Source organism: Varroa jacobsoni, unplaced genomic scaffold, assembly GCF_002532875.2.
Source record: "Varroa jacobsoni isolate VJ856 unplaced genomic scaffold, vjacob_1.0 scaffold_479, whole genome shotgun sequence".
In the NCBI taxonomy this organism is placed as follows: Eukaryota; Metazoa; Arthropoda; class Arachnida; order Mesostigmata; family Varroidae; genus Varroa; species Varroa jacobsoni.
The window spans coordinates 78,252-105,152 of NW_019213381.1; the positions used below are offsets into that span (position 1 = coordinate 78,252).

The following is a 26,901-nucleotide window of genomic DNA, read 5'->3' on the forward strand; positions in this document are numbered from 1 at the left end:
CTGTTCACGCAACAAAACGAAATGATCGGGCTTTCATTCACTAGCTGGTTGTTTCTACGCTACTCCGAGGGAGCAAGGTCACCCGACACGCGACGGCATGAAGGCAGCACGCGGCAATAGAGAACGTGACAAGAGCCTTACGCCACACACGATATCTGAGCACACCACTTCACATAAGCACACGCACAAGAAGATAAACAGCGATAAAACCAAGCGAGAGAACGTGCCCTCTTCTCTTTTTCTAGCGACAAAAGTGCGCCACCCTTCAACTGGACTCGGCAAATTTCCAGACGCCTTCAAAGATGTTTCCTAAGCGGATTCAAGCAGGAACATGTCACTATTAATTGGCGGCACATTGACTGGCACGACGGCATGGCCGGCGGCGTCGAAAATGGTCGGCCGAGAAAACGAATCAACGTTGTTTGCGAGGTGCTCGTTACTAATGGTGACCGTGGTTTCTAATTCATTTCGTTATTGTTCTTCGTCTCGAATTTGTTGGTGCGTTTTTTGCTAAGACTTTCTCATCGATCGGTCGAACTATTCGTATAATGCAAGAGGGCTACTAGTTGAACTACGGTCGATACGTTTCGCGACAATGGCCGACTGACGCAGTGGTACTCGTCATGATAGAAGTGACAACTGCCCGAGTACGATGCCACCGATGTTAATCGTCGTTGCTGTCGTTATTGCTTACCTACTTGCTTTGACTATTCGTTGTTTGTCCGTTTGTTGGTGGTGACGATCGGCGGTTGTTGACGCTGCTGGTTCTGCTACTTCTGAACGTTGTTAGATAGTGATGGCGTTGTCGTATCGTAGTTCGTGTTGTTGCCGTTGTGGAGTACCTCCCGCGGTCGTGGCTCGTCGCGTCTGATCTGTGAGAGCCAGCGAGCTATGCTGCCATACGAGTAGAAGCAGCAGTAGTAGCGCTGCTGGTGATAGCTACAAACGCAGGAACGAACAGACGACCCAACAACGAGTAAGCTAGCGGCAGCGGCAGCTATTCAGCGTAGCGGCCATCCAGCCAGCCAGCCAGCCAGCCAGCCGCTGGGCAGGGAGGTAGCGGCAGTCAGCCAACAACTAACCCACCTCCGACCCAACTCACTCGAAGACTCCTTCGTCTCATCAGCGGCACCGGCAGGCCGACAGAACCAGCCAGGCAGACGGACAGCAAAGGCAGAGAACCAAGCAGGCCGCAGGAAAGGAAGGCGCAGTAGTACCATCATCCACCATCCGACGGTTCTTGGCGATACACGCTGCTGGTTCGGCACAGTCGTTGCTGTCGCACTCTCTCTTTCCTCGATGGCCGCTAGCTGACTTGCTTGCTTGTATGCGAGCAGGCAGTCAGCCAGGCACATGGAACGAACGACTGCTACTAGTGGTGGAGTTGTCAGCCGACTGGAGCAGAGGACGACAGGGGTAGCCAGCCCCTGGCAAAGAGAGAGGACACACACCTACATGCACAGCCGCTCATACACTCGCGAGTGCTTGCTTGCCTGCTTTCTGGGTTTTTTCGCTGTGCTTGTATGTATTGGCGCTCGCGTGCGAATCAACGTGTGTTTGTGTGCGTGAGAGTAAATGACACACTCTAGGCGGTGACGGCGGCGGCGGCAGCAGCAGCAGCAGTAGCGGGAGATCGGCTAGTTCACTGCCTGCCTGCTGCCACCCCACCTCAAGCGACGAGGAAAGCAGTTGGAAAGATCCAAGCAAGAGCACATAGTAGCGGAAGTCACAACCGTCGACCGGTCTAGAATGCTCGATTCCACTATGTACTGGCGAATAAATGTGTCTCGTCCTGGGATACTCTTCGACTCTATCTGCCGATCGGTGCTGTACAGTCCCTTTCCTGGTACGAAAAGCAGAAGCAGCAGTATCAACGCACACCCTTGTAGGGGCTACTGTTGCTGCTGTTGCCAACACTAGTCTGCCAGTCCCTCATCGTCGTCGGGAAAATACATGTCAAGGCAGCAAGCGCCGCTGAGTCATCGGTAGCCCCCAAGGTTTGTCCTATTGCTATACCCCCTCATGCTCTCTTACGAAACCCCTTGTCCTTTTTTTCTGAATAGGGCTAGGGGGGACGTGGCATTGGGGCACAGGTATGCTTCTGATGTGGCTACAATACCCTCGGTGAGTCACCACCGTGCTTCGAATTCGCTTCCTTTGAACACTAAGGAATGAGGCGTCTATTAAACAAAGCGTCACTTTGACCGCCTACTGATCCAAGAGCGAAGACGCTTGGATGAAGGCTAAGTGGATTCCCCGTCCACCCTACCACGTTTGCGGGATAAGGAGCAACACGCCCGCAACCACGCTGTGGTCCACATGGGAGGGATGCACAATAAGAAACTGGTGAACGGAACGCGGGAAGAGCTCCAGCTGGCCAGACTACGTACAGGGAGACGGACTGCTTCGTCCGTCACGCCTCTTAGTTAATGGAAAGTGCCGTAAAGTGCAATCTTCAAAACCCAGGCTCTTGCAGTTCATCTCAGCCAGCTTAGGCCAGCTGCAACAACTCATAGCTGCGCATACAGCCCTAGTGACGCATTGGAACTGTTAGTGCGCCCTAGCATTCTGTTCCTTGGTTGCACTATGGTTATGTCATATTTCACGAAATGACGGCACACGGTCGCTGATCCATTAACAATGGTCCTTTCTGTATTAAACTGCGCGATTCTAAGCCAAATTTCACAACTTTCTCTATGATACTTTTTCTACGATTCTGCATCTGTTGTTGCTTTCGCTGGTCGCTTCTTCAAGCCCCTTTTTTCCACTTCCTGATCTAACCCCATCGTTCTCTTTTCACTCAATTATTTAACGAACGGCGTAAACTCACAAATCGCAATTGTCGCCTGTGTTCAGTCAAGTTATTGATCAGGTGATCATGTTTTGTTGCTCGCTAGGTACCCAGTGGCTGGATCACGGAACCAGACCAGTTATATTCGTCTTGGAATACTAAGCTAACCATCAGCTTGTTCTTAAGACTGATTCGTTTTTTTACCCTTCCAGTGCGATAGAACAGTTGTGCTCCTCCGTTATGAGAGGATTATACTACGATTACTGTTTCGCCTAGGCTGTACCAGTTTGAATTTCGTTTATATGCCGCCCATCGTAGTGTCCCTTGCTCTCGAGCAACGCAAAGCAATAGAAAAGGACAAATTTTTGCTCACCTCCATATACCACCCAGGGCTTGCCCGTTAGCACCACCAAAACCCTATCGGTGTCGACATTTTTTTTTGATAAAGTTCCCGGTCTTACGATTCCCAAGCTTCTACGTTAAGCTGTTGTCTCCGTTTCACCAAAACTTCCAACTCCGTTCGCCTCTGTTACCCGGGCTGTCTGGTTCAAGTATACATCGCGTTCTCTTTTCAGTAGACGGCAACCTGCTCGTTCCCTGTTTTCTGTACAGCAGCCATAGCATTAACAAAATAAAGGATAAGGTCCTATTTTCTCATTTTGCATCTTATTTTGGCTTTTGCAGTTTTCATTGGTTTGGCCTTTACTGGTTCATCTCTCCTAGTGTTGGCCTTAAGTATTTTTGCTGGAGCAGCACCCGCCGTTTTCTCCCGTCGTCTCGAGCTCCTGGCCTCTGCCTACGGTGCAGTTCTCCTAAGTATGCCCCTCTTCTTTCTACTCGTCTCTACTTTGCGTTTGGTACCCCCTTTCCTCTCCCTTCAGCGGTCCGACATTTCCCATAGTTTCTGCTCTGCCCTTCCAGAGGCCGTCGGGCTGGCTGCTTATACGGCCATCAAACGACGAGAGTATGACTCATTCCCCCTCGCACAAATACCCCCACTTATGGCATCTCTACACCTATTTCATACCAGGCTGCCAAGTCCTTTTGCTACGCTCCGCACTCTGTTACTCGGTGAAACTGCCACCCCACCGGTCAAAGCACCCTTGAGATACGAGCTTCTTTCCCCTTGACTTTTTTCGTACCGTTCGATACTGGGTTTTCTAGCAAGCTAACTCGCGCATGCAGCTTTACACACATGGGTGATGATGTGTGTCTCAAAGTACCAAAGAGAAGAATAGTTGCAAATTCCCAAACAGCAAGACTAGCGAGAACTGAATGAATAGCTCCAAAGGGGCGTCTTGACGGACGCACTGGGCAGGCCAGATAACAACAGGTAGCAGAGACAAACGCATATATTCTTAGTTATGCATATCCCTTTGCCCTATGCACTGAAGTTAAGCGGCCTTTTTTTCCTTATTGTTTGCGTTTTTATTGAAATCGCTTAAAAGAAATCTGCTTATTAACCCAGAAGTTATATAAATAGCTAGCGCTTCGTCTATCACACGATACAACGCTCTATCTTCCACAATATTTTCTTGGAATTTTGTATAGCCGGATAAAGTTAAATTGTATGATATTTACGATCTTTTTTTAATGTAGTTGGATCAGTAATGTTCTTAAATGTCATTAAAAACAGTAGTGCTATAAAAACTGCGACTAGACGCTAGCGTGCACTGGGTCCGTTTTCTTGGGACCTCGGTATTACGTTACAGCAATGAAGCTAAACCTTATCGTATCCAGTTGTTGTCAACGGCGGCAACGGACGTTCACTTCGATACCTTTCTACCGTGTGCTCAGTCATCATGGTCTGACTTTTTCCCTCCACGCCTGCACCCGCGGTAAACCTTCGGCCAACCCAAATCTTGTAGGACGCAAATGAACCTATAAAATCTTACCTAGTTCTACAGTTCACATTAGCACACCCGCGGGAGAATTCCAATCAAATACCGATGAGCGGAACAAATATAATAGACTCAAAGGTAACTTTTGTTTAGTCGTGGCCCATCTCCCTGCCGCAAAAGGTCTAAAGTTTAGTAGAGTTTAAGGTCATTAAACGCTGCTATTTGTAAATATTATCTACATTTTATATGTAATAGTTTTGAACAGCCATATATCTGAAGAACGATTAACACTCGATAGCTCTATACTCAACGAATTCCGAAGGTAGAACGAGCTTCGTGGTAGTTTAAGGTTTCGGCTCGATGGTATTCGTAGTATTATTATTGACAAAGCGGACCGTAGACAGTCTATCTCTGTTCCATTATGATTGATTTTACGGAGATGTAACATACGAACACATTATTAGCTCCATCCATAGAGAGGTTAACTACGTCGATGAAATCCTTTTTGCAAACTAACATCGAGGAGCACGGAAACGGAAGATGGTGACGCTACCGGTAAAATTACGTGATTGCATTTTTCCTCGCCGGGGATACCGTACGGCGACCACTGTTACAAACACAATGCCATGATGAGTTCTAACTAGCTTAGGCAAATGTTATAGAATACATACATGTGGACGATAAATCCGGACAAATACTCATGATGCAAAAATAATTTTGCTAATCATCATATTTGTTAACTAGGCTCCTACATCTGACACACATTTTAGATTACATCCAGTTTGAGGGATTATCAATTAATGATTGAAAGGATTCCGTACCAAATTACCTCTTTTATAACTGTTAGACTGTTACAAGCGATTCGGCAGATTTAAAAATTTAATAATTAAGATTTTTCTAATATGTATTAGAGATACTCGCCTTTTTTTTTTACATATATCCTAGCAGTTTCTGGATAGCCATATACCTACCATTCGTTTTCTTATATGTAATTTTTCTATCTATGGTTCCTTAAAGTAAATTGACAGTAAGATATGCCTACTAATCGGTTGTTCTTTTTAGGCGGGGTGGAAAACCTCGTAATTACACGGAGTTATATAAAGAGACAAGTAGGTTGAAGCCAACCCCGGATATTCTTTTACACAATCCAAGAAGCGCTTGAGGTATGACGATGACACCTGGCATTGTCATCGAAGCATCAGGCTGCGTGCTTTCAGTTGCCGTGCTAATGGCTTATAAGTCTTTTGAAGAATCTATGATAGCAAACCGTGATAGCACTTTCGACAAGTACTTTATATAAGCACATCTCCCCGATGTTCATTGCATATAGTATTATCACGTTACATCCAAACCTACATGACATTGCCACCGAACTCAATTGGTCAAATTTGTAGCGACGCCATTCCTTCGCCCGGTCTTACTCCGGCGAGATCGAGCCACACCTCGTCTATGGTGACCGTGTGCTCGAGACAGATTTTTATAGCCTGAAGTCGATTTGCAGCAATCCTATTTTTTGCTTAATTTTTTTAGAATTTGAGTTACGATTTTTTGGCCCCTTTGATTGATCCTTTGGATCCTGACGTTTGATCAGCTTCTCGCTGGTCTTTAACACCCTAATCTCCATTTTTGAAAGGTTTGCATCATTTACTTACTGTGATTTCGTTTAAGGTCGGCTTTTCGAACGTCTTCACGGATTGCTGGTAAGGTTCTACAGTGGCTTTCCAAGAACAAACACATGAGTACTAATGCTGTTGATAGTTAACTTAAGCTTGATTTCTCCACTAGTTTTATGTATAGATATACTGGGTTCCCTGACTAAAAAAGAATTAAAATAACTTTTGTCGACCTCTTGGCCATAGCAAGAGGTTAGTTCTTTTTAGAATTAAACCAGAATTAAGACTTTTTCCAAGACTCATCAAGGTTTGTCTTTGTAATATAAGTGAAGGTTAGCTATTGTCGAAGATCTCCACACTAGGCGAACCCCTTCTGGCTAGGAATCAACGGTCTTCACTACTGCTGGTTTATGTGTGACTTTCCGTATGACGAAGAATCCAACGAAATCTTCCATAAAGCAAAACAGTAAATCTTCAATTTTCAGGGTTCAGATTTACGGGGCTCAAAAATTTATCAAAAAAGCAATTTCTGATAATGCTGGAGCTTTGATCCAGAACGAAGAAGCTAGTTAACAGAGAAGAGCATCTACCGATAATCTGTTGATCCAGATAGATTTGTTTTATTAGACTTTGTTACTGCTTTGAGCCCTTAGTTTCTCAAGATTAGGGCCCGCTACCAGTCGAGAAATTAATTTCGCTAGAATTCTTCACAAAGCATACTTGGCCGATACATTAACGAGTCTTCAATTACCAATCGTGTGCGTCTGGTTATACTTAGAACATTATTTACGACTTCGAGAAATATTACTTTGAAAATTACTAGCAAGTGGTTAAAATGTCTATTTGAAGCTGTCATTAAGGTATACAAAAGTTATGCTAAATAGACGTAACCATCAGGACTGGCGACTTTAGTATATATACAAAATTTCGTGTTAATTATAAACGAAATTCCCTGTTTGGGCCGATCCACCTGTATTGTAGGATGCGTAATTGGTTGCATCGCATTGAATATAGCTATCCGTCTCTGGGCGTATTTAGACGTGGGCACAAGCGTAAGGAGTTTTCTTAACGCTCGAAGGCGCCAGCACTCACACTGTAAGCTTTATTAGTTTTTTTTTTTATCCAGACGATCTTTCCTAATTCTTCAGTAACTTATTCCCAGTCAGTATATGTGTTAGCAGACGACGTTAACGATTCTAGCTCACATGGGTTCGATTAGCTCGTCGAAGCACGGCGCGGAACACCAAGCAGTTGGAATAATTCTGGTACTCCGGAACTTAACAACAACAAAAACAAAAGTAATAGTAATGAAACGATGAAGGCTCAATAATCCGTCTGCGATTATCAGAAACGTTTGCGTGAGCTGTACGTTTGTTAGACGCCGAGAGCAGACGCCATGCTCGTGTTCGCGGAAACAACTGTCAGAGGCAGTACCTAATGGCAGTGAGGTAATGCTGAACGTACAACCCGAAGCGAATACTCCAGTAGTGGCAACGCTGGCAACGGATGACAAACATATGTCGAACAAAAGAAAGCTACTAGGCTTGCTGCCGCAATGGCAGTAACGCCGACATCACAGTCCCTCGAAATGCATTTTGATGATTTTGTTCTCTCTGAGATTTTAAGCAGCAGTAGCAGTAGCACTCGACTAGGACGCTCCTTCTTCCGTCGGTCTCTTCTATTATATACCTTGTAGGCGGTCGGATGCTCAAGCAGTGAGACAATCCATCTATGCAAGCAGTAGACAACCGATATCGCTGTAGCCATTACATCGCTGCTTATGTTTGCCCGTTGATTTATTCCTTGACGCTAGCTAGCTGACAACAGGCAGCGGCATCTGCCAATAGACGGACGGACATACGCGTCATCGGCCGGTCGCTCATCCCTGCGTCCAACATCACAACAACGACGACAAAGACCTATAGTAACTACGCCGAGACGCTGTTGGTCCATCATCTACAGAAGTAGCAGAGGCAGCATCAGCATAACCCTTGTTGCTGGTTGGACAGGAGCAAACCTGACGAATGGGAACAATAATCAATACTAACATCATTATTGTCGCCGCCGCCGTCGTCGTCGTCGTCGCCGCCATCATTGGCAGCAGCAGCAGCGCCGTAAGCGTCTTCATCGTCATTATTTCACTTACTGTTTATCCTCATCAGCGTCGTGCATACCATCAACATTATTACGGTTTATAAAGCAGAAATGAGTAAGAAGCACCAATCAATACAACAGCCGACCTACCACATCAATTCTTAGCCATGAAGTCAAAGAATAGAATAGAAACCTCGAACGAAGCTGAAGTGGAATTTCACCTTAATTTCTACGGACCGTATTCTAGCCGGTGAGCTCGCGACGTCTAACACAAGGCCAGTGTCGATAAATTAAATAAGTTACGTATGCCTATCTGTGCATGCAACAGACAACAATTGCATTCATTGAAACAGATAGATACACGCTTAAATTAGACATTAAAGTAATGGGCCACAAGCAAGGTACAGTATATAGTTCTATTTCTTACAAGCAATGCATCTGTTTCATCAATGCCAATTACGGAATTCGAGCACGATCTTACCGTAGCAGTTATGACCGCTTTTGTTGATCCTGTAATTCACACTGCGAATGCAGTTAGATCTAGCTACTTCACCGCGTGATGTCTTGCCTCGCTGTTTCATAGTCCTTATGGTTCGTAAAATGGTCTACTCGGACTTACTCATATTTGGGAGATTTAACGGCCGCACGTAAAGGAACACACTTACGCCAGTTAAGAAAGTTCAGAATAAATATTCACGCACGGTTACACTACGCTAGAATACAGACCGGGATTCAGTTACTCTCCCGGTGATGTCAGAAACGCCAAAAACAAATGCTGGTTTTTCGAATGTACGATCGACCATCTAGCTTAAACCGGACTAACAAATCCGTCGATAGGCAAATAGTTTAAGAAGCGGATGCACAATCAGATCCAAAGACATTTGAGATCGCCATCTGTGATCGATTCAACCATTCATCACAGGAAGAATGTTCGGATAACGTAGAGGATGATAAATGGACTATTCATATTGTTTAAAAGTTACCGATCCATCTTATCATCAGGGCAGATTTTGATATTTCAAACCAGGCGCTATTTTTTTTTTCTTTTTTTTCGTTTTGTCTTCCATGTATTTGAGCGTGTCATATGCAATGCATAATCTGATTCCAATTCATAGCTGCGAACACAGTGACGCTGTTAATAATTATTATTACACAACGTATGTGCTAGTACGTGCGTCCTTTGAACAAGAAAAAAATTAGGTTAGATTGTACTAAGGTTCGACCTTGTAGTCTCATCGAATATGCCGTAGTTAACCTTTATTTCAGCTGCAGAGGCAGGACGTCGGTTGAAAACTAGTCCACTTCTAAAAGGGGGCTTAACGTGAATAGGTCACCTTAATTAATTTGGAAACGATATTTGAAAAAACTTACGTGTTGTTCTTTGCAGTGACCATATCTTTGCCTGCAGGAGCTTGACGTAACCCATAATCCTCAAGAAGATCTAATGAAAGCACACTATGTAGCAGCTTATCGACGTCATCACCCTTTCATTATCATAATATACCTGACCCCTAGACAACTCCTTTTCGACGACGGCACTCGACCTGCACTCTCAGCCCCGACATTGAACTAGAAAGAAAGAGTTCAGCGACTTGCACGCCACGTTAGCTTGAGACCCTTCTCTGTCCATTTCTGCCACTGCAAGCAAAGACTATTGCGATGATTACCGCAGTCGGTTTGCTTGTCGCTGCGTTGATGGCGGCGCGCGGCAGTCAGTCGCTTCTCATAACAAGGATAACAGTCAGAGAGGGACGGGCCGGCACCGCGGACAATGCCATCGCCATCAACAACAACGACGACGACAACAGCAGAAGCAGAAGCAGCCGTAGGAATCGAAGCTACCTTTGGAGCTGCAGCACGCTACTACTATATCAACCCCGCGAGTCGTCGGGGCCGTCATTATCGTCACAATTGCACAGGCGACGACCCGCGCCAACTGCGGCGGCGGTGGCAGTGGCGACGCTGTGTTCTGTATGTGTAAGTGTGTGTGTGTGTGTGCGCGCGTGTGCGTGTGCGTGTGTGTGTCTCTGTGTATATGTATGTGTATGTGTGTGTTTGTGTCTGAGTCTGTGTGTGTGTGTTTTTGTGTCTGAGTCTGTGTGTGTGTGTTTCTGTGTCTATGTGTGTGTGTGTGTTTGTCTGTGTGGTATTGTGTCTGTGTGTGTGTTCGGGTGTGTGTGTGTGTGTGTGTGTGTGTGTGTGTGTGTGTGTGTGTGTGTGTGTGTGTGTGTGTGCGTGCGTGCGTGCGTGCGTGCGTGCGTGCGTGCGTGCGTGCGCATCTCGGTCTGTGTGAGTACCTATGCACGTGTGTATAGTTCTCTATCGCTGTTGTTATTGCAGCGATTGCTGTTGTTTGGTCGGCTGGTAGAATGGATAGTTTGGTCGTTCGTTGACTTTTTTGCTCCTTCGCGTCGTTACAGAAATACTACGCCACCATTACCATGACAGCTATGACTAGCAGTGCCATTTTTAGGGAAATAGAAAGAAAGAATAGCATGGCGTGCGTAATTCAGAAATGTGACTTCTGTTTATTTCGCTGACATCTCACGAATTCCAGCGTAACAGACAAAGCACGCACCTTCTTAGCAACAGAGTTCAATAACTTACAACTTATTCACTTATTTGGTAGCTGATTTGCTAGAACTTTCATTTCAATTTGGTTATGAATAAAAGTTGGCGAACGACAATTGTTGTATAGCAAAAGAACTCACGTCCGAACCTGCCGCCGGTTTATTACTATCAAAATACTTCAGTTTGATGTTATTGTAGTCTCAGTGATAAGCAGTATGGACTTGACTCGCTGCCGCCCAATAATAACAATCGGCATACGCGTTAGTAGTAGTCGTCATCAGCGTCAAGTTGTAGCGTTAATAGTCGTCTTGCTTGCCAACACCTTTAACGAAATCGGCTTTACGCGAACTACATACGATCGGTATTTTCGAACCTTGAAATCAGAAGAAAGTCTGTCTTCTTGAGGCTCAACAGCGCATCCGGCGAACAGAAGTTGACCTATCGTACACTTTACATAGGAAGCAATCATTTTTGTATCCTAAATATAAAGCCCAGAATTCAGACCAGCATGTATGCACCGTTATACTCTGGAAAGTGCTGGCAAGCAGACGTAACCAAGCACTGATAGGAGTGTGCTAATCAGAGCTTTGAGGTTCGCTGCAGCGGCTAACCCGGATAAAGGGGTTCAAACAAAGCCACTAAGAGCTTACGGTAAATCTAGAGCGTTATCTGCTTTTATTTATACAGTCTTTCGATGGCCGCCATCGACGTGCTCCCGCAAAAGTTTCTGCGTTACAGATGGCCGTTGTCATCACATTGCTTTCTCATTGTCACCTTTTCTTTCACTTAAGGTCTTCGACTTATCAGTTTCATAACAGCCTAAACTCTGCTTCGACGGTAAACGAATAATGAAATGAGATGAATTCATAGAAGAATCTACTTACACCAGAACACCAGCTTATACCAGCGGTTCCGCTAAATGATACCAATGTTTAGTTCGATAGACTTGATCACCCATCACAATTGCCTATTGCCTCCCTCTGTAGGAAGGGTTCAACATGCGACAAATATCCGTTTGATTTTTTAGAAAAACGTCAGTGCGTATCATTATGTTAAAATAGGCATGCTTTAAAAGACGTTTAAACAGTTCACGTAACTTATGGGATAACACACATTTTCTAGGGGCAAGAGTCGATACATCGCCAAAGGATATGAGACCATATTTTTTTTACCTGCTCACCTGAACATATTTGGCCGATATTTCTGGACAAAGACTCTACCAACAAACTAATCAGAAAATATCAGCAGGAAGCACAGCATAAAGACGCTCCCGAAAGATCCTATTTTCTCATCGCCCTTTTGCGAAGTTTGCGACTATTGCGGATCAGCTCCGACTATTTGCTGTCAAAGGTTCATAAAAATTTGTAAGCGTTCTCTCTTATTCATTCATTTTTCTGGTATGCAGAGCGTGTTCCCCGCACTTAGCTCACAGGTTATTAAATTCTTTCGATTTGAAACGGATGCTTCGTATGTACACATTTTTCTCGCCTAAGAAACATAATACAAACAACCACTGAAGAATAGAAGTACTTACATCAGTGGGGCTGGGAGAGTTGTTAAACGAAAGCGTCTCCAAAAGGGATGCCTCGATGCTTTGTAGTTCTGGCATCTTGTCTTCTTTTGTACGGCGGCAGTGGCTTGTCCGTAAGGCGAGGCCGACAACTCGGCGATTCGGAAAGGTAATATTCCAGGACGAGCGGATGACAATATATGGATAAGTATGTTGATACGTCGAGTGGCAGTGCACTTATCAAGCGTCACCGCGTCTTCTTTTGTGGTTGCTCTTCAAATTTTTTCGGTATCACGTCTAGTCCAGTTTCAGCGGGACTCGATTATCAGCAGATTGAAACTACGTTACTGAAAGTTGACTACTTGCGATCTTCTTTGCACCGTTTATCTGATGGACAGTGCGCAGTCTTAAGCGGATCCTGACCAGCAAAATCTTCTAGGCTAGTTTATAAATTGAGTTCCAGCCTATACGATGATTTTTTATTGGTTATTGAGATGAACGCTGGTCAAAGTTCAACAGGATGCGTTCCTTTCGTCGATTTTTACTGCTTAAAATTCAACTCTCCTGCAATGCACACGAAAAGTATTCTTATTAGAACTTACAAGTTAGCTATCTAAACGCAACATTGTAAACCATACCCAGATCTAAAAGATTATACCGAAAGTGGGATACGTTACTCGACTAATAAATCGCAGATGTAAATTGAATTTTGGCCCACGCCTACGATTAACGCGACCATTTCATAATCTGTAAATAAAAAAAATATATGTATGTGTGAATTTTTGCCCCTCACAGCACAACATATAAAAGGATGTCCTAAGAATGCATATTACTTCAATTTTTATTTGCATATAATACATTGTATATTTCTGCCTCTACTTCAGATGCGTTGCAATTCTGATTAATACTCTGCTGATAACGTTATTCAAACCCCAGCAACATTTCATTAAATGTAGTGGCACATTCTTGCTCAATCGCGGCTCTTATGTCCCTCAGTTGTTCATTCTCTGGCGTAGACCTTTCAAGGTAACTTTCAATCCGTGTCATATCCGGGAAACGGGTAAACTCTTTCATGGACCTTTGTGCAATACATATCTTTTGAAAGATTCTCACCAAAATATAATTATGGATCACGATAATCGTGTGCAGGTGCTCCATTTACATATACTGAACCTAATTACTAACATTCGTGCACTTTAAAACGGACCGGCTTTTATCAGAGTGTCTAACTTTTAGCTTTTCGTCTCTGCAGGCGGTCTTCCACAGGACTCATTTTCTGGTTCAGAGTTTTTTTTCTTAAACAATGGTTCACGGTGTTTTTAGCAATAGAACGTTCATCAAATACAAGGTTCATACGGTCAACTGCCTCCACCGTTATAGTTTCAAGGCGGAGCTTGTATTCGTAAAGCACTCATATTACCTGATTTTCCAAGGCTCACTAAGGCTCGCCTGCCAAAAGCCTAAATCACTGTATGCGAGTGAACTGTCTGAGATTTCAAGAAGCACAAGCGCATTTCGCATACGGCCGAAATGGCGCCAAATGTCGCACCGTTATAAAATAGCAGTTACCTTGAAATATCAGATTAACGTCTGGCACGTTTCTTACCAACTATAGACCTAGTACATATGGTAGTTGCAGCGGCACGAAAAAAAACTTACTATGAAAAGATGTTTATTATTCCTTAAAAAGAAGCACAAACTCTGGTTAAGGCAGGAAATTTGTCTTTACTATATTAGTGAGGTTTAGCTAGTGCTCTTCTAATCCTGGACGAATCCATATCGAAACTGTACATTTCCTTGATTTCTCTGGCTGAACAACGATGGCTTTCGTTTGAAATTGTGGTTGTGCGGAAGGCATAAGTAGGTTTCTGCATGCCATAGCAGAAAGAATACGACAGGATATCAGCTGTAAAAGCTGCGCAGCTTACTGAAAAAAATGCAAAAAACTAGTTTCATATTTTAGTAATCGTCTTGGGTGCTAAGTAAATTGAGAATAGGCACAACGAATCGTTTTATACACGTGGATCTCAGGTACGTTTTTTACCATTAGGGGAGCTTTCGGTGTTAATTGCTATTGGGTTCTCCACGGAGCGGTAAGCCGTTTTCGATTCTTCTAGTAGTGTAGTATCAATTTAACGAAAAAATGTTCACCGTTAATGCAAAAATAAACCGCCGCCGTGACTACGATTAATAACATGTAATATCAAGTGTTCAATCCGAATCCACATCCTATGCTTTGAGTCCTGTAAAGAGTACAACATGTTATCACATTTGCACATGTTGAATAGTAGGCCGCATGTCCACCCGCCGAACCAAATCATTGCAAGTTAGGCTGGCTAAATCGGAGAGGACGTTCTCGAGCAAAAACGGTCGCCTCACAATTTAGATTTTAGTCATTAGCTTACTATTTACTAGACGTGTTTGAGAGAAAATTTACGGAACTTTAGTATGTTACCGTCTACACGCTCGCTGCTGCTGGTAAAAAGTTGTTTCGAAATAAAGAGAGGATTATTCTGATACGTCTATATATATATACACCTGGAACATGAGTAATTTTGTCTCTTTTATCCAACAAAAGACGCATCATTTTACTGGAGGTATAGCAACAAATTAATTGGTGTACTGCGGTTATTGTCTACGACTGAATCCTATTATATTTATTCGTTGTCGCCAAAACTTTCCAGTTCTGCCGTGGAAGATCTCGAATAGCCATGGTTGAAACCATTCACTGTCAAATTTATGATTATTAATGTAATGACTGTGTATCGGAGATTTATTATTTTATCGGATTTGCAGATTATGGTGGGTGCAAAATAATCTCCCACTGAAGCTTTTGCATAGCGGCTTCCATAATCTTCATTATGTGCGACCAGGCGAAGATTATGAAAGCCAGCCTCAAGAATTTCGTCTTTTTTTGCTGGATAACCTCGTTCATTCGAGGTAGCTAGGCTGTACCTTGTTGTCCCCATGATAGCTCAGTGGGTAATCTACTTGCCTGCTAATCTTAGGGGCACGTTCTGGTCTGGGTTCGAATCCGGGCGCAAACACTTTCTTCGGGCAATCTCTAACAGATGAAACATAGATGCTGTATCTTGTTGATCATCTTGTTCTACTCAAGCCTTTTCTGGTACACAAGACACTTCAAGTCCCAATAAATGCAAATGGTTATGCAAACATTAAAGTTTAAGTCGACTGTAAGCTTGGATGTATCTCCTAAAGCTGCCCTTTCTTTTCCTTTAATCTACCTCAACATAGGATTATTACTTTTCGTCGCCGCTAGTAACTCTATAGAAACCTCTCTGTAAAATATCTGCCCGCTAATTGTTTCGGCGCCCGTAGGACACCAATAATTCATTCATTCAGTACCGTAGGATAGCTGACGGAATATTATGAAAATAGACAAGAGGTTGTTGTGAGAAGCCGATGTGCGATGAACAGAGTGTGTCTTGCTTGTAGATGAAGCAATTTAGAGTAGCGTAACGCACCTATATAATGTCTTACGACTTTATTCCCCTTCAGATCAGGGATGCGCTTGTCACCTTCCAATCTGCGAGTTATATCCCACAAATTGGCGCCGTACTACCAGAATCATTCTCTTTATGCCACTCTGGGAAAGCCAACGTGCTAGCTACGCCCTCATTTGCGACTACCAATTGCTCTCTAACGTAGCGACACGTGTATTCGTTGCCGCCAGGGGTGCCGTAGTGAATACGGCCCCCGTTTTCCTGCGTGCTTGTGAAAACTCTAAAGATCCGTTTGATAGTGTTTTGCTAAACTAGCGTTAGCACAACTGCGGACTGTTGTCCAAACTTAGTGACTGTCTAGTGGTTGTGTAAGCGCCAATTAATGAAGTCTCATTTCATCACATCGACGCCTGTAATACTCGTATGGGTCTACGTTGGAGCTTGTTGAGTTATAATGTCTGTCAGACATAGGTTAGCACACTTATTCAAAAAGGGTGCTTGGGTATTCCACGAAACGCATGTACTAAAGAGGAGGAGCTTGCCAGTTCTTATGTCGCTGTAAATGTTGCAAATCAGAACGAATTGTTGGACCTGGCTGCTAACGTCAAGTCCCTTTTGGCGAGGATAGGCAAGCTGGATAATAAGATTCGATCTCAATTCTAGCTGTGGTCCGAAGATGAAGTCCAGCTCGGTGCAGTCCATGACTACGCAGTCCACTACTAAGCATATAAGAGCCTACTTGCGGCCAGCGCTGGTCAAAACGGTTTTGCCGCTGGGTCTAACGGCCGCGTCAACGGCATCATCTGGGCAACGCAGTGCTAGCCAAACGCCGACCAATGACTATGCTAACCATCCCCCCGACAGTCAATACAACTCCCTAGTTATTTAACGATAATGTCGCACGACATGGAATTCGGCGTACCCAATTTAATGATTAGATGAGCAGACGAAGGACGGTGACGGACTCGGAGAGATTAATCACACTCACAAAATTACCTAAAGTATTGCGCAGAGGTCTAGTGCCACCACTTAGCATCAGTAGAGCAATCAACACTTGAACACTGGAACTTCTTAAGAGTTACTACAGGTCTATCTATCGACTTGGAACGGCGGCGTAGATTGGCAGGGATCATATGGATACCAATAGCGCATTCTGCCAGTGGGATGAGAGAACGGCAACAACTGCTAAATCATCTGCAGGTGTGTATACTTTCGAGCTCTCGAAGTACACGTTAACCGTAAGAACCTGTTGTCACGCAATCCTACCAGCGCCATCCTCAAGTCTGAGAAGAGTGCCCGTTCTGACAGGCTTATTGCAAATGATCGCCCCAAGACAATTAATCCAATATCCGTCTAACGACCAACTTCAATAGTGAAGTTTCTGCACATCGCATCGAGGGCATCATTGCATACCTAAACCAGTGCACCGAGCACGAGGTGCTATTAGTACAACACACGGATTGCGGAAATTATTTCAAGGACTAGTCATCGTCGTTATCTATGTTTTTATCAGCGACCTCAACGTTAACAGCTGCAACCATCATCACGCTCAGATACCCAACAGGGCCGTCCACTTTGTTGTTTTCCGCTACGTAATCATCAATCAATACAAATCTCCACCCTGTTTGTTCCGAAACGCGTCCACCATCGCCCACCTCAGTGCAATGATGGCTTGCACAGCGGTCCGATATACCTGATAGACAGGGGTAGTGTTCGGTCGAAGTCACAGTGAATATATTTGATGCCATGGGCCGCTCCACGTGTCCACGTGCGAGCTCCAAGAGTCGCTATCATTATGCGGCGATGCATTAGCCGCCAGGCCATTCTGCCATCCGTGGCTTTTCCCTACAGAAACTGCTTGTCGATAACGCTTACCTCGAAAGCACTGCACCTAATACCCGGCGCTACTTATTGCTATCAATCAATACTACAATACCATCCTCCGGCCTACATAGTTAAAGAGAATGATGGCGTTCGAAAGTTTTTTTCGGGTGGTTGATAATGGCCAGCCCCTTCGCCCGCACATAGGTGTACGATACCGGTCTTTATCTCTACTGCGATTGGACTTGCGCGCGTCGTTGAGCATTTGTGGTCATTCGAGGTTTTGGCTGTCAAGGATTCACCAGACAGCATCTTGTTCGCTAAGGAAAGCGAAGTGCTACCGGAGTAACGTGACGGCCTATGCCTTAACGTGTGTTTTCGCTGCGGCGAATGACCTGGGCATCGTATCCGCTAAAAGGTCATTTGCAAAAAGGAAGACTTCACTCTCTGCCAACCATCACCTGCACCTTCACAGCCTAGTCACCTTTTAGATTGCAATCGACATCGATGATCTAGAAGGCGGTATCTTCAATGTACTCTGAATCTTTCGAGGAATTGTTCTAAATGTTCTAAATTACATCTTCCATAAACCAACGGCATGACTTTTTGTTGTACCTATCCTCGACCCGATTAGTCGGCTAATGCTCTACCTAGTGCGCGGCGTTTGTGGATACAAACAGTAGCTGAGACAGCCAAAATGACATACCTATCTATTGCGAATTTCAGACATGGGCGGCCAAAGGGGTACCTGCCTGAGCTACATGTACTGGGACAAATTTATTTAACCAGTAGATTAGCTGCGTCGTACAGCCTTTCAGGTCTTCGGCCACCCATCCGAGCTTCCATACGCAGTTTCTATCTATCCTCAGATTTAACGTCAACAAAAGGCAAAATATAGTAGGTGTCGAAAGAGTACTTTTTTTTTTCCAAGAATTTACATCGCTAAAGCCTGCACTCGACATAAAGTTCCGTTTATTATAGGACTAGATTGTAGCGAACACAGAGGGAAGGAAGTAAAAGAGAGGTAAAAAAGGGAACACAAAAAACGAAGCGAAAATACTTATGTTCTTTATATAATATAACGAAACGTACACCTTAACGGGCTCCGTATTTTTAAATTAACTTTTCAACGCTAAAGCAAGTAAATAAAGCACATAAAATGATAGCGTCGTTTACGTAAAAATTAACGATTTGTCTTTCGTCAGTGGTTTGAATTAACCACTTTCAATCACAATCAGTAGGCAACATAATAAAATGTTGCCTACTGATATTGGATGTGTATCTACGAAATTAAGGTAAAAGTCTATGGACATGCAGATTGCATCATCAGTGTCGCAGAAAGCAACTGCAGCAAATCGGTCAAAAGTAGAGGAGGGGGATTTAGCAAAGGAACAAAGCTGACGAGGCTATATACAGCTATCTATTTCCGGGTGCTCCGTTCTTTGCAGCTCCCAATTGGCGCGCATCTCGCCGTCGAAGGACGCTAAACTCTTGTCAGGAATGACACGCTGGCATACCCCTTCCTGTGGCCTACTGCATAAACGTACTGTTTTTCAAAAAATTCATATATGACAACAACACATTGAGCAGTACCTTTTTCCTAGACGAATAGTAGTGCTACTTCTTAAAGGCATCGGCGCTTTATAGATACAAGGTGTCTTGTTCTCGGCTTAATACGTATCATTTTCGATATGAACTACAACGTACTTCTGAGTTACTTAATATACGATAGATAATAGTATGAATTAAGAAATTATAGGACAATATTAATTCTCGAGTTGCACGTAAAAATTGCGATCCTCCTTTCAATGCGAACTCACTGTTCAAAAAGTGAAAAATGAAGCATTGACAATTCAACAGGTCGTCTTTGGCCGCCCATTTGACGATGTACTCGGTATTGCCCCTTCTGTTAGGAGGTGCTGTCTCTTTACTCATCTCATCCTCCTTATCGTGAAGGTCTTTGTAAAAGCTTTGCCTCAAGCTTCTATTACTATAGCCACGATACGCTATATGCAGTGTCGTTCACATTGGTTATGCCGTTTTCCTTGCGTGTTTCCCCTACGCGGAAAAGGGTGTGTCCCGACTTCCGACTAGCGACTAGTAGCGTCAGTTTGTTCGTCCCTGCGTTTGTCCGTCGGGACGATCCGTTAGTGAAGCGGTGGAGCACACGTCGCAGTTCCACCGCTACCGAGGGCAACGTCCTCCGTGACGGAGGGCGCTGCAACCACCCGCCCATCCACTTAATCGGCGGCACGGCCATTCACCAACTGTTCCTCAGTTGTCCCATGCCCCCATTGCCTCCTCCTCTAATTCTACCCCTCCCCTAACAGACAGACGTGCCTGCTTCTTGAAGCGGCCTCCAGCAATGCTGTTGTTGCTACTCACACGTAAGGCCTCATACTCGAACCCTTCCTCACTGGCCACCTATCTGCTCCTTCCTTCCATTCTCGCTGCTCTCTCCGCCATAGTCGAACATACCCACACAAACCTATAACAGCAACAACACAGTGTATATAACGTTCCCTTCCTCTTGACACTCACCACTACCCTCAGAAGGATAGCAGTGCCGGACGCAGCAGAAGAAAAAGACGCAAGATTGATCATAGAGTGGAGTTGCTATTTATAGTTAACTTGCAGCAGAAAAGTGGCAAGGGCAATGAACAAATACAGCCACCACCTAGCTAAAGGGAGACATGATAAAGCCGTGAGCTAGGTTGGTTCTCCTCTGCTAAAACCTCAACTTTGGCGTGTGAGAAGCGGCGGGCAGGCAGCAAGGCTATGGCGCTTCTAGTAAAGTTGCCAATGGTGGTGCCGTCAGAGGCCGTTTGTCCGATGATGCCGATGCCGCTGCGCTGTGTCGTTATCGTCGTTCTGAGGCCACATCAATAACAAGCGTTATCAGACGCTAGTACGCACGCACTGAGCCTTTGGCTGCCAGCAGCCCACTGCTGTACGCTTGTGTTTTATACTAGAATTTTGTTACACAGCAAATACTATAGCGGGCCATACTGAGAGCTCAGTGTCTCTCGTGGACGCCCTTTCCCTCCTATCGCTGAAGGGCCAATAACCTTGCCACCGCCCAGATCCCCAACCAGTATGCGAACACGACCCCTCACACAGTATCCCCTTCCGCTCACCCGTACGCTTTTCGAATCCTTACTAGGTAGGACTAAGCGAGTCGACTAAAAGTGCTCGGCGTGTTGCCCAGTTTCACAATGCGGTAAGTATAATAAGCAACGTAACGAAACAAACGTACACCATTTTCGTGTTGTTGCTTCGTCTTTTTCTGCTGCAGAAAACGTAGGCTTCGAACTCATCTCTTTGCAGATGGATTTAACGTTCGAGGCCTATTGGAAGGCGAAGAGAAGCGCGAGCACTTCAGCAATAACGAATAAAGGACACGAGAGACTGGATGACGCGCCAACTTAAACCGCCACTCGGATCTTGTATATCATTGGCCCAATTCGCGTCAGAATTGACCTGCTCCTCATCCTTTTTCCTCTGGTTCGCTACACTGATCGTTGGGGACGCGCGACTTAACCATTATTCTCTATTGTTTTTGTGGGTTCTGTCAGGGTGTCCGGTGGGTGAACGTCCTATGTTTTCTTTCTTTTAAGTAACAGCGGCATGCTAGTATCACCCTACCATCGACCCATCATAATCCAGACCATCAACACTGTCACCATCGTCATAGTCGCTGCTAGGATCTATGCAAGATGGTTCATCCTTACGACAACAAGTACTATTACTACAAAGCCACTATTCCATTCGCGAACTAGCAAAATAATTCCACTACAGCCTCCTCAGAGAAAGACAACACGGTTTTCCGCTATCATCGCTATCACCGTTGCACGTCTTCCTAATATCTTTTTCTTGTTCTGGTCTTTTGCTATGCCGTGCTGCTGCTGGCGTCGTTGTTGTTAGTGTCAGCATTACCATCACTCTGCCTGTTCTGACTTCTGCGCCTCCGACTTCTTTATCCAACCCAAAGATCGCTGACGTCCGTGCACAAAACGGCGGCAGCCCTGGCAACGGAACAACGCGACGCCGGGAAGCAGCAAAGACTCGTTCTAGTGCTACTCCTCCTTCTGCTCGTGCTGCTCTAGCCAGAATAACAGCACACTTTGCGCTGGCGCTTATCCGCGCCGTGACGCTGCTGCTTACGGCAACTGCAAGCGATGACGGTCATAGCAGAGTAGAAGTGATGGGTCATTGTTCCTTCGTTGTCGCCTGTCTACGAAATCTGCACTGCTCTTATTGCTGGCGCTCATTCACCGCCGTCGTCACACTACTGATTCCACCGAAGCCGGCGCCGGTAGCGTTCAACGGCCCGGAGTGGTAACGGCGTCCAGCAGAAAGCGTTCGTCATGATCAGCGCAAGGCAGCTTACCACTAAGCCACAGCGATACGCTCGAAGAATAGAATCGACAGCGGTAACAACTCCCATTTGCAGATAACAGACCCTAAGAGGCAGGGCTGTTGAACAGTATTAGCACTAGAAGCCGAGATTGCTCGGCGTCAACAACAATCCATAAAAATGGCACGAAACGTCAGCCGAAGTAACGCTCACAGCTGCGTTGGCTTAGAGATCAGTAACTGCTGCCGCAACTAAACCGCAATATCCCGTTTTCTGTCTTTTCGTATTCTGTCACTATTTGGAGCCGCCGTCGCCGGTGTCTTTCACGAGACAACGACATGAAAACCCATCGGGAAGATGAAGGCCTTTCCACTGTTCGTTTCTACAGTAGCAGCAGCAGCTCCTGCGGTTCTATGGGCCAACATCCTGTCTTTGCATCTTCGTTACTGTAGTTGTGCTTGATTGGCTCTTTCACTTGTCTGGATATGTATTTACCGGGGACTTTTTTTGGAAGCGTTACGCGACAAGTTCAATGGCCGTCAACTGACGCGACGACGCCGATGCTGCTTTCGCCTGCGTCCAGTAACCAACGGCAACGTCGAGTGAGCAAAAGAAGCAGCTGCAACCAGAAGCCTTCGTAGTAACCACTAATTACCAGCAGTGGAATAGAATTCTGCTATCGCAACTAGCAAACACGCGCAACCTAATAAAGAAGGCATAGCATATTATTATAGATACGTATTCAATTGCGTCCTTCGTAAAGTTTCATTTTTTCTGAATATCGTGGCAAGTCATAATGTGCGCATACGATGAAAGTGTAAAAAAATAAGGAATTTTCAAGTAATTATAATTACCTTGGACAAACGAGACACAATATGGGCGTCGCCGTTGTGTGCAGTCGTTTTGATGTATCATAGATATTTATGATATAATGATAGATGATGTATAGTAATGATATTTAACTTCTATTCTTTTAATTACCAACTAATTACACTAACGACAAGCAGTACCGCAGAAAACTGCCTAATGGACATTTTAAGGAATACTCTATCTGTTATCACTACGTAAAACAGAAAACCCCTAAATACACACGCAGTTTATATATATGATATACAGCTGGGAATAAGTCTTTTTATAGAGCATATATATACTGAACATAGATACTTACTGTACCCGTTTGTTTCACATGTTTGCTATTATTATAATTACTTAAGTGGGTGAAATGAAAAGGAGTTGAAGGGGGTGTGCCATAAACTCTTCGCACTTTACGTATCAATGACATTATTTTCTGTGTCATCGACGCAGGTTTTAAGAAAGCTGTGCCGACATTCGATGTGCCGGCGGACGATATAATTGATCTAAGCTAGTCCAATCCCTGCATAAAAACTTCAAACTCATTAATAGGAGCACGTAACATATTTAAGAAGCTCGCTTGAAAACCCGAATATGGGAGCTTCCAATCTACTCGCTCCAATTCAGGCCGAGAAACGTATTTAATCGTTAATTAGGTTACACAAGTAAATGTGAAGCTGCGAGCTTATTCCGTGTAACATCACAACACCAATATTAATATCTCGTACGCGACTCTGTCTGTCCTAAGAACCTGTATTCTTACACTTACCAAAACTTAACAATTTGCAATTAAGGGCAACAATAGGTGGCGCTTAACGTTGTACCCTGGATTGTATGATGAATGCAAAATTCTATTTCTCTGCGTCCTTTTACCAAAATGGTAAGTTTAGTCACTTCGTCTGACTATGTTGTTTTTTTCCTTGTGTTTGTTGGGCTCCACTTATGCATCTATTGGGACTTCGACTTCGGCTGAACTGAGGTGAGACGGGATGTGAAGATGTGCGTGTCCCAACCCAGTCCTTCTTTTGCGTTTGTTTGTTGATTGCTAATTTTTTTTTTATTTGCTTCTGCCAAAGGGACTTTACGGACACACAACAACTGCAGCACAACACTCGTAGTATTGCTCGTAGAAGTGTTCCTTTTACCAATATAATTGTAGCATTAGTAATAATAATAATTAGTAATGTTGCTTGCTTTCTACTGACTGGATAGCTGTGCGCTATATACTAAGCATCGCCTCTCGGTAGATAGTTTGATCAATTGAGTAAGCTTGCTTGATTGCTAATGAGTGTATAAGTAAGTTCTTCTTTTTCGTATCGCGCGGCGTAGACGAGCAGCATATGACGTCGGGTAAAGGTTGCAATAGTACTGCAGTGATAACTGTACAGTTGTATTCGTATTATGGTGATTATAATTATATTCACTAACGTATGCGTGGTGTTTGCACGATAGTACGAGTTCAGCGAAAGCATCTACGGCGGACAACTACGCGCGCACATAAGGTGTCGACTTGACAGGTTCTCTCTTAAGACGACCAACTTCTCCTCTGTCATTCACCCGATAATAGCAGCCATAAAAAAGCTAGAGGCCGGGGGGGGAGACGGCGCATGAGAGCAATGAAGATATTGTTGGTGACGGTAATGATAATGACGCTCGAGGTATGTTGTATGAAACGGCGTCGATCGATGATCAACTATCCAATGAACGATTTTTTGCACGTTCAAACGACAACGGTGCGGAAACGCATGAAACAGATGCGATGACGCTTATCTCTTGGTACGTTGCCACTACATATATACGGTTCAGCCTGTAGTAATTGCATGTGCAAGTGACCTACGTATCTCAGGAATGACGCGAGGCTGGAGAACACCGCTTCTGTGGAGATATCATTACCCAACACTGTAACATTCCAGACTCCTCTAGAATTTTCGGTGTGTTTGATTGCTGATTGCAGATTATGCGCCTCTTCTTCGTCCACCTAAAACAGCGGATAACACCCACGTGTGCACTCAACCAGCAAACAACGTGCCTACGTGAACCAATCAACCCACTTCCTACACGGACGGCTTGCCATCAAAGTGTGAGCCAAGATGAGAACTCACTAATTCACCTTTTCGTTTCAGCCAGCTACCTCCAGCTTTGAATGACAATAGCAGAGCTGCAAGTCGTTTTCCATAACAGCGGCTGAAAAATGACAACTTCGAAACTCAGAATAGAATGTTAACAGATGATGACCATCACGTAAATACCCCGCGTGGTCAAGTTGGATCACACTTGGTTTCAACAGGCACTATCCTGCTGGTTACAAGTCCGACAAATAAGTGGCCAGATGAATGTTTGCTGTTATCAGTAACCTTCGTGAGATCTTTTTGAATCGTCTTCTGGACCTGTGGTTTTTCTCGAGTCTTCCAGACGTTAGCTGGCGATGTCCGCTGACAGCGAATCCCAGCGCGTTTTCCCAGTGCTTCCTCCAGCTCGGGTCAATGAACTCCGCCTATACTGCCTGCCGTTAGTACGGGGTCTCGCGGGGATCGCCGCAGTATTCCAATGCACAGTAACGTTTAGCCAGTGACACCGCGAAGCTGCTTTTCTATAGCCCAGAATTACAAACAGCCTTTTTCTACACAATTTAACATAGGTGTGATGGCTGTTGCCGCTCAGTTATGCGCGCGTCCGTTGCCTCCCACTTATTTTCGTCTGTCTTGTTTGCTGGGCAACACTTTTGACACACGCTTTTTCCTCACATCACTTCCTGTTACTCTACACGATTTTAGTACATTAGTACTAGCAAATCGGCTGCTTCTTATGGACACTGCAAATCACAGATGCTGTTCCCTGAGTTAATCAATTAATCGGTTAGGTAAAGAATCAATCAGGCAATCAGTTGTCAAGAGTCACTTCTTCAACAACAACAAAATTAACAACAATTTAGTGCCCAGCTCGAGTACCACGAGTGAGTCCTTCAACGAGCAACTCGATCGGAGACTTTCAATTTTTATAACTCGGCGAACGCACAAATTTTTTAACTTCCTTTTTGTTTTACTTATGTATAGTCTGGCGGCCGTGAGCAGGCAAATCAACGTTCTCCTTAACGTACATACGCTATTTCCAGCCAACGCAGTTACTAAAGAGACTTGCTATCGTTATTATGATTACTGGTAAACCGATAAGCAGATTAGTAGCTGAACTGTAGCAGCTGGCTGGCGAAGTTGCTTTCCCCTAAACTGGTCGCCAGCTGGATTCAAATTAGCTGCAACAACAACAACAATAACAACGGCAATAACACAAGCGCACTACTGCCAGCTCCTCAAATGATATTTCACGAAATCTGAGTGATGCTGAGTACCGACGATTTACTCCGGTCCAATCCGTTTCTTGCGCTCACCCTTATTGCGAAGGCCCTTCTGTTCGGCTTATCTACATCGACGAGAGAAGAGGCCGCCTCCTTCCTGAAGCCTCAGTTCCGCAACTTCTCTCTCGAAGGATGCCGGTGACTGGGAACGTGTTTTACGTCGGCTATCAATTTCCGGTCTACTTTCCTCTTGCCTAAATCAGGCCTGTGTCCTCTTGTCCCGATAAATGTAATGTGTTCTTACTCCGACCTTTTTACATTCTGCAAAAAGGTTAAGCGCTGTTACGTTTGGCTGTAGGAAGGGCGGTGGCCAACGACGTCAACCAAGGATCATCGCACGAGCTAGCGTTTTTGCCTAGAACTCTGGGTTGCACGTTTTCGTTTTCTTTTGCTCAATTCGTCAGCGACATCTGCAATAGCTGTTGCTGCCGCCGTCTGCTATCCTTGAGATTTGATACTACATTCGTCCGTCTTCTCCTTTTTCTGGTTGCTGTTCGGCTGGAGTACCGGACTCGACTGACTGCGATCGTCGTTCCGCTCTACGTCGTCGTCGTTGCAGTTGTTATTGTTGTCGCTGTTCCTGCCGCCGCCACCGTCGCTGCCGCTTTCAAGCACTCGCTTGATCGTGGTCGCTT

General features: G+C 44.7%; 1 protein-coding gene across 3 annotated transcripts in view; it reads right to left on the bottom strand.

Annotated features, from left to right (window-relative positions):
- The window catches only part of brat (tripartite motif-containing protein brain tumor), a 72,427-nt gene that overhangs the window by 31,764 nt on the left and 13,762 nt on the right, over positions 1 to 26,901 (bottom strand). For all 3 annotated transcript variants that reach the window (XM_022833796.2, XM_022833797.2, XM_022833798.2), the window contains one exon: positions 12,445 to 12,984. In XM_022833796.2, coding sequence (XP_022689531.1) covers positions 12,445 to 12,519 — 75 coding nt within the window. In that variant the 5' untranslated portion in view covers positions 12,520 to 12,984. The remainder of the gene's footprint in view (positions 1 to 12,444; positions 12,985 to 26,901) is intronic.